General features: G+C 36.8%; 1 protein-coding gene and 1 long non-coding RNA gene across 4 annotated transcripts; both read right to left on the bottom strand.

Annotated features, from left to right (window-relative positions):
* Positions 1-2,487: 2,487 nt before the first annotated feature.
* On the bottom strand, positions 2,488-8,104 carry IKKbeta (I-kappaB kinase beta). Of its 3 annotated transcripts, XM_069040846.1 has the most exons (10): positions 7,949-8,098; positions 7,857-7,898; positions 7,662-7,805; positions 7,018-7,612; positions 6,544-6,967; positions 5,962-6,488; positions 5,770-5,913; positions 5,576-5,721; positions 3,276-3,363; positions 2,488-3,221 (listed from the first exon to the last, which is right to left on the bottom strand). In XM_069040846.1, the coding sequence occupies exons 3-10, from the start codon at positions 7,768-7,770 to the stop codon at positions 3,143-3,145; spliced, it is 2,112 nt and encodes a 703-aa protein (XP_068896947.1). In that variant the 5' UTR covers positions 7,771-7,805; positions 7,857-7,898; positions 7,949-8,098; the 3' UTR covers positions 2,488-3,142. The 3 variants fall into 3 exon arrangements, with proteins under 3 accessions (XP_068896947.1, XP_068896948.1, XP_068896946.1); XM_069040847.1 differs by having other exon boundaries at positions 3,276-3,360; positions 7,857-8,104; XM_069040845.1 differs by having other exon boundaries at positions 7,857-8,104.
* A 2,107-nt stretch (positions 8,105-10,211) lies between these two features.
* Positions 10,212-11,522, bottom strand: LOC138125512 (uncharacterized). The gene is made up of 2 exons (XR_011157479.1): positions 10,978-11,522; positions 10,212-10,929 (listed from the first exon to the last, which is right to left on the bottom strand). It is a non-coding gene; the product is annotated as an uncharacterized lncRNA (long non-coding RNA).
* Positions 11,523-14,089: the final 2,567 nt, after the last annotated feature.

Here is a 14,089-nt window from a genome sequence, read left to right on the forward strand (position 1 = left end):
TGGCGTTGATTTGGGTGTAGAGGATCTGTGTCTTACCGGGTGCGAGTCGATACGAGGGAGAGGCGATCGGGGCGCTGTCACCAGTGTCGATACGATGTTCTGCGAGGGGGGTTGGGGGTCCAGTATTTGCAAATAGCTCGACGTAATCGTCCAGCAGAGCGTTGAGTTGTTCTTTTACGACCTCCGGAAGCGAGGCCCCTTCCACAGGCCGGAGGTGTAAAGTGGCCAAGTGGGTTCTTATTGGACTGTAACACCTGGAACTGAGTTCCACCTCGTAATCCATAACAGCTTCGCGGCTGTCGTCGTGACCGTGGTATACTTTCCGGGCGCCTCTTCCGTCATGTACGGCTGGTTGCGTGGTTACGCCTGTTAGAATCGAAGGGCCATATTCTCGGGCGCCGTCGTCGGCTGCGAGGGGTTTCGTCCGAGTCGTTTTTTCGGCCTTCCCCATGTCTGAACTGAGGAACGGATACCAACTTCCTGGCGCTTCGCTGAAACTGTACTTCTGTTCGCTCAGGTCAAGTACCAGTTTTGCATCCTCGATGAAGTCCGCCCCCAACAGTGTGCGTGTGGAGTCGCGGGTGGACAGGACGAGAAATTTGGTCCTCGTTTCGCGACCAGCGAGGTTGACGGTCGCTTGGACCGTAGGAACGTGGAGAGTCTTCGTGTTGCCGTCGGCGAAGGTGACCTCCACGACTACCTTTTTCGGTGTGTGCCCGGTTGCCAGCAGGTGTTTGTACAGTCTGGCGCTGGCGACGCTGTTGCAGGCGGCGGTATCGACGACTGCGGGCTCTTGTAGGCCGGCTATGGACACCGAGACCTTAGGGCTTAATCGTGGTACTAAAGAGTTAACGTTCAGGGCGCGGAACACATTGGGAGCGCCGTTGCTGGAGGTGGTGTCGTTACACGTTGGACAGTTTCTCTGGTAGACACCTGGACGTTGGCATCCGTAGCAGCGAAGACGCTGCTGGAACTTTTCTTCGTTCATCTGGTTCAGCCGGGGACTGCGACGCTGGAAAATGCAGGGCGTTTGTCGGGAAATAATGGCACCAGCCTAAGACCGTGTGGACTGCGAGCAGTGCCGTTCAGTGCTTAGCTGTAATTGTGTCGTGGGTTATATCAGGTGTTTTTTTAATTTCACCTCAAAGTTGACGTTGAAGAGTCGATTGTAAACGCACCACTCGTCAGAATGCAGAGTTAAAACACAAACAACGCAAAAAGTGAGGTTAGATTTAAACAATGATCGATCCGTGGTGCGTTCACAATCGATTCTTCAACGCCTACTTTGAGGTGAAATTTAAAAACACGATAGTTCGGACCCGCAGTTGGCGTCACTGTTATGTGGCGCGCTTGTCACATAAAAATTTACTTACAATATTACAAAGTGATCGTGATAGATATGGGAAACTGTAACGCTGACACGCTGAGACCGGTTGGACCGAGACAGTGCCGTTCAGTGCTCAGGTTAGTCAGGTTAGATTCAGCAGAGACCGGGTGGACCGCCTTCAGTGCCGTTCAGTGCTCTGCAGAAATCTGATTTTTCTGCCGGTGTGGGGTGTGCATTTCTTTTATACGCCACGGCTTATATAGTGGGGAGCCATGGTGGGGAGTCATTCTGATGGCGCGTAGGTTGTGGGGGTTGTGGCTGAGGGTGGGGGTGACTGCGTCTTGGCTCTCGCAGGCGACGGTAGCGCTCTGAAAGGGTGACTACGGAGCGCATCGGTATTACCGACACTATATTTACTCGTATCCTACAATAACGGTTTAATGTTTATGAACTACAGCATGTATATTGTTAATAAATGTGCTAGAAATTAAAATTTGAAATAACTTTTTTTATTTTGTATAAACCACCTCAGGCGCGTGGTCCAAAGGGCATAGGAACTTTATTTATTGGAAGAGCATTAATACGACCTTCCCTTGGAGAATTATAACTGTTAAATTGTAATTAAAATAGTGATTACACTTTTCCTTCTTATTTTTAGAAATTAAAATTATCCGAGAATGTATAATTTGTATAATTTTTTGTGGAGAATTGACTTTTCTAAAAGAATCTTTTTACGAAAACATTTTTAACTCAATAATAATTTTTCGAATTATAAGCATTCAAGAATAACGTATTTACAATTTTTTTTTCTTTATACCCGGAAAATAATCGATAAAAAATCCCTCAATAACGTGTCATATCACTAATTCCATAACGAATTTTTTTACAAGGTTCTTAAAACTGATTAAAAAATGAAAGTTTTTCGTAAAATTATCCTTTGAATTCAAATCGTTATAACTGTTTGCAGTTTTTACGTAAGTGCAAATAGTAAAAATTTGATGGACGTCGTGAACAAAATAATATATTTCTGCATCACATTTTGTAAAGCAAAAATACTCAGCGACTGAACTAATTGGGATCTGCCGGGTACAACAGAACAGCATTGAAGGTAAAGAAAGTTTTGTATCTTTATCTGTAGAGTCAACAAGCATAGTTTATGGTAGGTTTTATAATTGTGATTTATTGTTCAATGAATAAAATTTTGTAAAAAAAAACAAAAACGTAACCAGAGTGTTATCGAAATGCATGTACAAAACAATTAAGAGCTGTTTCGGGATGCGAAGAAGTCCGACAAACTTTTTTATCAAAACCAATCACTGTTGTCTTTTTGTACGTGTATTTCAAAAACATCCTATATACAGTTCGAGTGTGGAGTAAGGAATAAAATTCCTTAAATGTATGTGGTCAATTTTTGGCAAAAATCCACGGACAGGTCAATTTACTAAATGGTAATTTTTTGGCACAAATTATAATTTCTATCCACCCAGTGGCGGCGCAACATGGAACAACTCAAAAATTTTAAATGCCAACAGGGGTCACACTTTATGCAACATTTTTTACATCGGCTGATAACAAAAACGATATCAGTACAATTTTACATCATCCACGACGAATTTTCAGCTATTTATAATGTTCTCGATGAATTTGAATACAGTTTAGGTCTGTGTCCAGAAATTGGTGGGGCGCTTTTTGAAAATTTAATTTAATGACATTTTTGATTTAAATTTGCGCCGCCACTGGATCAACGGCATACATTATTTAAAAAAAATCACTCCTTACTTTACACTCGCACTGTATAAAAGGTTTTAAATAAAATTAAAACATTTTAAATGGCTGGATTTCATCACAGATTTTCTTATAGTCGACCAACATTCGTCCGATGGTATCTTCAAACCTAAAAAAAAACAAAGATGAATACATCACCAATAGAAAAATCAACACTAATTACTGGCATCTCAAATCTTGATTTTCCCGTATCACAACGTCTGTATCCAAACGAACAAAATGATTTGAGTAAGCTCCAACCAAATTGACTTCTAAAAAAATAAAAATTATAAAAAAGAGTGTGTGCTGAAGACCGCACGACAGAAACTTCTATGATGCTCGTTACTGATTTTAAGTAATATGTACCTATTCTATAAAAAATATATCATTATGGATGACTTGGAGGAATAAGGAGCAAGGCATAAATAATTAATATTATTTAAATTCAATGCTGTTTTTAAATAAACATCAAAAATCTGTATTTTTCAATAGAAACTGCAAATACGTCCGCTTTTAGAGGTACACTCTAGCAAAATTTGTGAGGTTAGGTTTGCATGTTTAAATTTGATTTTCTTTACAATGATATTGAACACAACACAAGTTTTCATAGCAACACCAATACCCTGTATTATAATAATTTGTCCATTTTCCTCTTCACATTTTGCTACACAAATTTTTCCAATAGATGAATTGTTGAAGCCATATAAGTGAGAATTACGTATTAAATCCTACATTCATCTGTAAACTTACAATATTTGTCGTGTCTTTATCGTTTATATTATACCGAGTGACTATAAATGATTGAAAATTATTTTGTTATGTTGGTAACACATTTGAAATCTTTGGTTGGCAACATCGTTGGCATGACACACGCAATTTTTATAAGGTACTATATCTTTAGAAGGTAGCGCCATTCCGCTCCACAATTTTTCCCCTCGAAATTAAAAGAGATGGCATTATCGATAAATCCTGTGAGTGTGACAAAGATAGAAGTATACACAATTTTAAGGGATGTTTGTATCGAGTCAAACAGATTCTATCTTTGTCACACTCACAGGATTTATCGATAATGCCATCTCTTTTAATTTCGAGGCGAAAAATTGTGGAGCAGAATGGCGCTACCTTCTAAAGATATAGTACCTTAAATTTTTAAAATTGAAACAAACGTCAAAAAAATCTAAATCGACAATGTACTTCGTGATTTAACCTAACCTAAATAGAAATGATTGACAAATGATCCACGAGAAGACTTGTACTACCAACTGCATCAGTGTTGCCAATCCACTATTTTCCTTCAATCATTTATAGTCACTCGGTATAAAACTATACAGGGTATTTCACGAGTGATAAAGAACCTAATGGAATTCAACCCACAATACATTTTCAAAAAAAGCCGGACATTTTAATGACCGTAGCCAGCTTTTTTCGGAAATATAATGTGGGTTGCATTTTAAATTACGTCAGGCTCATTATCACTCGTGAAATATCCTGTATATACAGGTGTCTCAAAAATGGCACCCAATCTCCTAAGGGTCTGGTAAGGTAAATCTCAATACAAAATTTGATCGGACCAACAGATTTTGTATAACTTGCTCTTAAATATGGTGATTTCAAAGAGATGTATCTCCTTTATTACCAAATTTTACAGCCGAATTATAAATTACTTTACAATTTTACTTTTTCCAAGACCCCTTTGGTTAGTGGAACAACACACAAGTCCTTCTTTTTAGAGTAATGACCTACTAAAATACGCTAAAAGAACAGTGACAACATTGACTTCAAAGGAGAATTGGTTTGGTTGATTGTGCATACCAACCGATGTTGCCAAGTTTGCTTATTTTGAAATGTGTATAACTTGGAAACTAGCCAAAGGAAAAAAAAATTTACAACAAAATTGAACTCAACTCTTCAAATAGTTTAACCGCTCAAGAGATTGGGCGCCATTTTTGAGACACCTGTATATACAGTTACTTCTGCAGCGCTGCACTGAGGTCAGTCAGGTCACAACGTACAGTTGCGGAATTAAAATTTCGGGCACTATTGTCAATGTCATGATATAAACTCTAAAATAACCTTTACGTTAATAACCTTATTTTTTACTCTTGTCATGTTTTTGTCTTTTTGGCATTAAAAAATTGTCATTTGTGGCATAATAACGGGTAGGTAACATCAAAGCGATGATTTAATGTCAGTCATGATGACAGTAGAAGGTGCTTTACAGAGATTTTGTTGAAATGACAGAAAAATAGTGCCCGAAATTTTAATGCCGCAACTGTACAATGAAAATTTAAAATTGACAAGTGACGCACAGTTGATTGTTTTTCGCTCGCTCCGATAAAAAACTCGACTCCCTTGATTTTAGTTTGCCGTGTCGTGCTACGAACGATTTTCGCTGAGCTGCGAACGATTTTACCGTGTCGCATGAAACTAATTTACCGCCCGAAACTTATTATCTCTATTTAAAGAATCCTTCAAATATCTTACGTTTACGTTTAGCTGAAACCAATAAAATATTGTAGTGTTCTTTTTGATTGTCATCTATTGCCTTTGATATTTCTGCGACACGTTTGTGGAAGCCATCCATCCAAGTCTGCAAAATGTTGATGTCTCTAATTGCAACTGAAGTCGCCCTAAAACACCACTTTCAATCAAACGAAATCCACTCAACTTCAACTGACATTGCATAACTCTCAAAGTATTTGTTGTTCAACAACTTGTCCTTAATCTTGAATGCATTTGACACAATTTTCACCATTTCAATAGGGGTACAGTCTTTCTCATTGTTTCCACCTCTACCAATCAGATCAGTAGCTCTTGCAACTCTAAAAGAGCAAAAGTAGTGACTCAAATTTCGTACATTCTTCACTTACTCGTTGCTTATATCACAAGCCTTGATCAGAGGAGTCACTTTGGGCAACACCTGCTCCAAAACCACTTGTCTCCTACTTAAGATGTCAACTTTACTGAGCAACTTGTTGGTGGTGGTGACACACTTCTCAAAATCTGCCAACAACTGCTGAAACTGTGACAAATTTCTTTTGTACGTGTCGGAGCGATCCATATCACACTTATTGCTACCACTGTGGAGATTGCAGTAGCAATCAATTTTAGTAGCCGCAGTGGTTACAGTCTTATGAAGTTGTTTCATGCTGGTTTTCAACTTGGCAGTCAAACAATTTGTGTAACAAATGTACAAGTTGAAAGCTGTTACGAGGGAAGTTAGCAATTTGTGTTGCTGGGAAAGGAAGAATAGCGATTTTGCATACATCAGACGTAATTCTCGCCACTTGTAAGGAGCTGTAGGGTTTTGAAACATAACTGTTACATATTTCGGGAATTTGGGCGTTTCCCGATTGGTGAAGGCACCCTTCTTAAAAACAAACAGATTTGAATCATCCTAAAATGTATACAGTTAATTTTATTCAGTCCCAACCTACTGAGCAGCAGCTTACTTCTGGAAGCAGATCGACGACGTACTTATCATCCCTGACATCAAGAATTTCTAAATTGCTTAATAAAATTTGGTCATCCTTTTGCACTTTTGTATCACGGGCCAGCCAGTCTTTTAGAGTACTTATTAAGACACTTTCATTGATTTCATAAGAATAGAATTCGAGGGTGTACACTGAGAATACAATGACGATTTTTTTATCTAGAATATTGAGCAGATTATCGAAGACGTTTGTGTTATCTGGAAAGAGGGTTCCTCTAACGAGGGGATCAAATTGTAAGACATGTCTGAGCCAAGATTCAACATTCTGTTTGAGACAAGTGGAAATGTGATTTTCTTTCAGTTCTGACGAGTAAGCCACGCTGCCCGAATATCGCTGGTAAATACAAATATGTTCGGGTTTCTTGTTTACAATGTACTGGAACCTGCACACAATTATGAAAAAGTGAGGTTACGTCGTAAAATCGTGAAGTACCTTTCTACTGGTGTATATTGGGGTAAAAACGGCAGGACTCCGCAAATAATTTCGAACGCTACAATTCCTAATGACCAATAATCCACTGTACAGCCGTAATTTTCAGTTTGCATGATCTCTGGGGCGAGGTAGTGTAAAGTCCCCACAAAACTAACAACTGAGTCATTCAATTCTTTGGCATAACCGAGATCAATTAATTTGTAGATGACTTCACCTGGCCTGCCACCACACTCTTGCAATACTATATTTTCCGGTTTTATGTCTCTGTGAGTGATTTTGTGTTGATGCAAGTACGATACTGCTTTTGTTACGTCTGCTAAAACAATTCTTACATCACTTTCTTGCAAACCTGTTGAGTTTTTGGGTTGGTTAAGTACGTGTCTCAGATTGCCTTTCTTGCAATATTCCATTGACAGTAGCGGTAGTTTTGTGGGGTTATATTTGAGCATGATTGCTTCCAAGTGTTTTGGTAACGGCCTAAAGGATACAATGTTGGGGCAGTTGAGAGTTTGCATGATGTTCACCTCGTTCTCCCATCGTTCTCTTTGTCTCTCAGAAAGATGGCCGCTTGTTTGAAACTTACATTTCTTTATGGCTACAACCAATTGATGATGAATTATGAATTTGATTAATTACTTTTTTACCAATGTAATCATCTGAGATTGTGTGTTGCCACAAAGTGACAATCCCGAACGCCCCTGAACCCAGAACTGAGATGCGTTTCCACCGTTCAATTTCGAGGGGCTCTTCCATTTTTATTTATCCCAGATGTAGCACCGGTGGATAAACTTAAAAAAAAATTGTTTATTTTTGTACCTCCTGAACGTTATTGCACTCACATGAAGGGGTCGTTGTTGGTGAATTCCACATTCACACTTGTCCTGTGGGATAAAAATAAAAATTTTGGGTTATCGTTTTATTCCGACTTAACCTATTTGCCACCACTAATACATTTTCCTCTTACTGAATTAAATAGGTACTAAACACTTGAATAGTGTATTGTATCTGTATCTGCTGAACACTTAAAGTGTTGATTTTTACGTGTCTGTATTATTATTTATTTGGATGTGGTTTTCTCGGAAATGATAAGTACTTTGGGATATCCAGTGCCGTACTTGCTCATTTGGAAGCCCCAAACGCAACACTTTGGGGAGTCCCCAAGTTTTTTCAAACTCTTTATTCCACCATTTGTTTAATAAATTCTTTTTAAATGCATACCGAGTGTCCCGTCGAATTCAGAACAAAGAGATATATCTTAAACTGCATTGATTTTTTAAATGAATTTAAGTAAATTTTTAATTAATTTATTTAATGTAAGTACTTTAATCAATTAAACATTTTTTCTTTCCATAATAAAGTATCGTGAGGCGATGAGGTGAGCGCGAGAGAGACGACAACTCTCACAGAAAGGAACAGAACACAAAAATAATGAATAATGATAATTGATATAACACATCAAACTTGATTCTTTATTAAAGTTAACACGTTGAATCACCAGGATGTTGTGAATGGGCAATAGTTTACAAATAAAATAATTTAGGCTGCTATTAGGTAATCAGTGGTGTCTTGGTGGCTTGGGTCAAGATAACTGGGCGACAGCAGGTTTGGGCAACCTGGGCTACGAAATCGGTGCCATTAATGTGTAAAACCTCGGGCAGACACCATGGTATACAGGGTGTATCCGAATTCGACCGACAAACTTTCAGGGCAGATTTTATGGTCAAAAATAAGCATAAAACTCTTAATACATATGGGGTCAAAAATGCTTACTTTGCGAGATAATCGACTAAAAAGGTCTACCAGCAACAAAAGGAATCGGGTGGAATTTTTTGATGAAGCGTACAAAAATATAACGGAGCTATGTAGAATTTACAAAAATTGTCAAAATTTCGATCTCCTGTTCAATGCACAGATAACCCCATAAAATCCAAGGAATCCACCTATTCAATGTGCGTAAAATGCGTTTCCATACATGCGCAGTTGTCAGGAGTGTTGCCTATGTGACTTTAACCACTTCCAGAAGTTAGTAACATTTTTGGTGCAATTTTTAGTAATATTTAACGTTTCAAGGTTTGAAGCAAGCAAGTTTGACTTTGTCGATCCTCTATATTTTTCTTTACAACCAGGTACACAGCAATTCGCAACCATGATAGCACTTTAAAGAATTAACTAATATTTTCTCTTGTTTTAACCTCAATAACCGACATTCAGCTGTGAATGAGTGTTATGACTGTTTGTAGCTTTAGCCACTTCTAAGCAGTGCGCGATATACAAAAGAGGTTAATAACGCTTTCCATACCGACTCCTGCGCAATCGTCTGTCTTATTTTAACATTGGGAATTTTATTTCTTCTATCTTTTTCCCACTCATTGCCTTCTTCCCTTGAATAGGTGGATTTATTCAGTTCGTAATTGTTTTTACGTTTTTGTTGATTATCTCGCAAACTAAGCGTTTTTGGCCCCATATGTATTAAGAGTTTTATGGTTATTTTTGATCGTAGAATCTGTCCTGAAAGTTTATCGGACGCATTCGGATACACCCTGTATACTTGAGCATCGGACTAGGTTCAGGTGGAACACCTTTAGCTCATGACATGAGGGGAATTGCCCTTGATCGGGCTTGTCCTTCGGGATGGCCGGTGGTGGCAACCAAATGCACAGGTGCTACCAGGACATGCAACGCAACACCGGAATGTAGCGCTCTGAAGACGACGCTCGCGGTTGGAGCCCTTCGTCATAATCGGGTTAAGGGGGAAGAAACCCCATGATGACTGACTATGTTACCCTTGATTCGTCACAGATGTGTCAGATGTTATCATTTACATGTTTGTAAAAGCCTGATACCCGAGTCCGGATCTGTACCTTATTCTTTGACTGACCGAATAAGGCGAACTGAGTCCGATATAAATTATCGTATGACGTATGACTGTAGCTGAGGTTGTCTAATTTAATGTGTACTGGTATTAATCGTCAAATATCGAGTGGATAAGGCCACAGACAATTAAACTATAGTAAGACTGTCAAGTGGGATTACATTTTCGGGGACGCGCACAAGTGGCGCTGCCCGAGCGTTAGGCCAAACTAATGTCTAACAAGTTGCATATCTGACTAGTTTCTGTATACCTAGTTGCCCATTTTTTTTTCAATTTGATTTAAATTGATACTTATTTAAAAAAAATAAATAAAAACGACTAATTAAGTATTAAACATTTTAATACAAATTCTAACATATACAACAAATTAGTAGTTCATTAAACGAGTTTGTGTGTAAATTGGGATTTTTGGGCATGAGTGGGCTAGTTTAAAAGACGAGTGAAACTGAATTCAAGGGTAGATCTAGTTCAATAATTTGATTTTGCGTTAACTTTTAAAATTTCTGGAGATAATTTTAGAATCGTGCAAAAGATTTTTTAATTTTGAAATTGTTTTTCGCTGATATCGGTCCATATAATGAATGTTTCTACCTTTTGAAGTAAGACTACTAACTTTCTTGCATTCAAGTACTTGCAACACACTAGAAGATTTTGTTGGGTGTCTATTTTGGGCCTTGGGCATAACAGGAAGGATTAGATTCTCTACAGTGCGATTTCCAGTAATCGTAGAATTTTCAATTTGTTCAGCTGGTCTAACATTGTTTATTGAAGTTTGTTTGTCTTCACGAAGAAAAATCGATGGCAGGGCGTATTTATGGAGTTTTGTTTTTTCAATAAAAAAATTGTTGCTAAAATGTTTCTCGCAAATAAAGGCATAATCTGTTTTGAAGGGTGGTGCAACATTTACCTAAAGCTCGTTTCCTTTGTTCTTCTAATTTTGGAAGTTTAAAATGTTTATTTTTTATCGCCGATCTTGTTGTTTACAAAGCATTTATGTTTAATTTTTCCCATATCCAAATAAATAAAATAAAAATTACGATCTGAAAAACCATATTTCGTACTTTTTCAAAAAGAAAAAGATAACTTACCAAATAAAAAGTTAACGAAAAATTATCTCAAGATACTGGTTTGGAGTAATTTATTTTGTAGAACAATTTATAAAATTTATTGACTAAACCTTGACAGAAATTAGAAAATTCAACATTACTGATGACATTATTAATTAATATTCAAATCAACCTTCTTTTTAAACGAAAATTCCCGATCGGATTAACGAGTAAATTCGGTAATTTAGTTTGGCCTAACGCTAGAGCAGCGCTAGTGTTGTCAGTGTCTCCCATGTTTTATACGGGTTTTGAAAGTCTTAATTCTGTTGATGGTCTGTGGATAAGGCTCTTGGACAAAAACCTAGTCTTACACAATTTTGAATATTAATAATAACCAACAACGCAAGAAGTGCCCACCTTCTTACTAGTTCTTTCCCTCCAGGACACTAAGGGATGGTTACTGCCATCAGCGCGAAGATGTGCAATAAGTACAAAGTACGCGCGCTCTCCACCCGATAAACAAACGAACAACCCTTGGTCCTACCATAGTTGCAGGAAACAGGGAAAATTGGACAGCATTAACTCGACATGTCTTATCAAAGTATCCTTACGACTTGAATCAAATCAGCAATATCATCACTCCGGTGTGTTTTAATTATAGACATCATCGTCATTAAAATCAATTATTGCTATGGATAAACTCACCACAACACTAACAGAAACATGATAATCAGTGATAAACTTACCTTGTGTAAATTAACTATACTTTTGGACAAACTTTAGTAATCAACTTTTATTGAATGTTGAATGTTACCGCTTAATTTAACGCTTTTTACTATCTCACAGTTCGCATTCGACTGATTTGGTTCACCCTTAAAATGCTGAAATTACGCATTCATGATGTGATGGGCTAATGGGTCCACGTCAGAAACACTTCAGATTTGTTATGGTTTTACTAAAGTGTGTCTAAAAATCCATTTAATTTACACAAGAAGTGTGTATCAGTGAGCATCTTGTTTCTGTTAGTGTTGTGATGAGTTTATCCATTCTAATAATCGATTTTGATGATGATTATGGTCATAAATAGGTAAATACAACTTGTATGATAAGTATCTTTGAATGATTTTAAATGAATACCGCTATTTGTTTGAGCGCTGTTGTTTTAAAATTATGTTGAAATCACCGTTGTCAGTGATGATTTGTTAATATTACCTTTACCGATTACCGCTGATAATGTGTTGGTTTAACTGTGACTGAGATTATGTTCTAACAGGACAAATTACAAAAATAAAAATGAATATTTTATAAAATGATTTGCGGCTGTTGTATCAAAACGTTTCAATAATTTTCAGATGACATTGTAAAAATGTACCATGCAGAACTTTCTCCATGGTATCATATGAGTGTCTTAGTAGTACATAAAGTTCCAATGCATGAGGATGAAGTAATGGAAAATCTAATATTGATGACCAATAGGTCAACTCTAAAGAAGGGTGAAAAAAGAATTACCGATATACCTACGCCAACTTCATAGAAGAAAAATTTCCAGAACTGCTACAAACGAGGAATTGCTTCACTGTCTATTTATTTTATGAGAGCTTTTAATGGCTTGCTCTTGCATTCGATTTTTATCGAAATTGAGTAGAACTGCATTTTCCGGGGAAGTCCAAAGTTTACACCAAACGCCTGATGCGTTTAAAAAAAAATTCATTCATTCATTAAAATTCAGTATTTCTTATTGTAATTCAGACATATCAAATGAGTCACAAAATTTCTTTCTGTATTCCTCTATGTCACTCTAGGATGAATGTAGTAAATGTTGAGGTGACAAGATCAAAGGACTTGCAAAAACTAGCTAAAGTCTATTTTTTCCTGGTAGGCGCGTGCGTGCGCATCTCCGAAAGGTAGAATCACATAGCTAAGATTTTTAGCAGGATGCAGGAATTGTTAGTATTTTTGGTTGCATATAATCTAGGGGGATCATTATTTTTGGTTGCATATTAAAACACATGTTCATGATTTAATTTTTGTATAATTTGTAAAATGTAAACAAAAAAGTTTATGAATAAACTCGTGGAAAAATTGATAACAAATATTAAATGTACAACATTTTTTATTTTTATTTAATACATACAGGAGTTAATTTGGGTACAAAACAACTCCATACTTTTGGATTCAATCGTTAATTTCAAATAAAATAAAATAATCATCACCGCACTTTTCACCTAAATAAAAATAATTACAGTGACATTGACAAAAATTGACAGTTTATAAAAATAAAATTTGGAAATTTGAAAAAAAAAGTTTTTCTCTACCGGTTAGAAATGTAGGCTGCGGATACCTCATTTGAGGTGAGAAAATTCAACTTTCTTGTTAAGGTAAGAAAGTTAATCATGAAATGTTTATGGTAAAACTGTACCAAAATACAAATGTCAAAAGTGAAATAAGTTATTGATAAATGAAAGCCAATTCAATAAAGCAAGTTGGTAGATCAATCACATAATCTGGAAAATAAACAGATAAGCTAGGTAGGTAGATTACTTTACCCTGTTTATTTCAAATTTTCGAACAAACGTCAAATCTTCAATTGCGATGACAAGTTAATTAAATAAATAACCCAGCCTACTATTCCATTCTCAAAATTTTCGTTTAATCAGGAATATAACCATCTATTTTTGACTTTTTTCAACGAAGTTGTGCCGGTAGTATTCAAACCTTGTTAATAAAGTGCCCTTTCAGTCCTTAGGCACTTACAAACCTCGCCTACGGCTCGGTTATAATCTTTGCCTGCGGTCTGCAAGAAAGCACTTTCTTAGTTGGTTTGAAATATACTACTCTCGTGTCAAAAATGGATTACTCCCTAGGATTTAGGGATATTCGTTACTAGGTTGCCATAAATTTGGTTAGGTTGGAGACTATGTGGTTTCTGGTGACAAAAAAAAGATATCGCAAAAATGTAAGACAGCAAATTAATTGTAACAGTTGCAAATGACTAATTTTTCGCTAAGTGATAGATGATTTTTCGTTTCACAATCAATTTTGGTTACTTTATTTGAATTTAATCTCTCAATTCAAAGTAACCAACCTTAGGCATTCAAAATAACTTTTGAAAATTCTAGTTACACACAACATGAAAAACGTTATTTCCCTAAAA

Source organism: Tenebrio molitor, chromosome 3 (assembly GCF_963966145.1).
Source record: "Tenebrio molitor chromosome 3, icTenMoli1.1, whole genome shotgun sequence".
In the NCBI taxonomy this organism is placed as follows: Eukaryota; Metazoa; Arthropoda; class Insecta; order Coleoptera; family Tenebrionidae; genus Tenebrio; species Tenebrio molitor.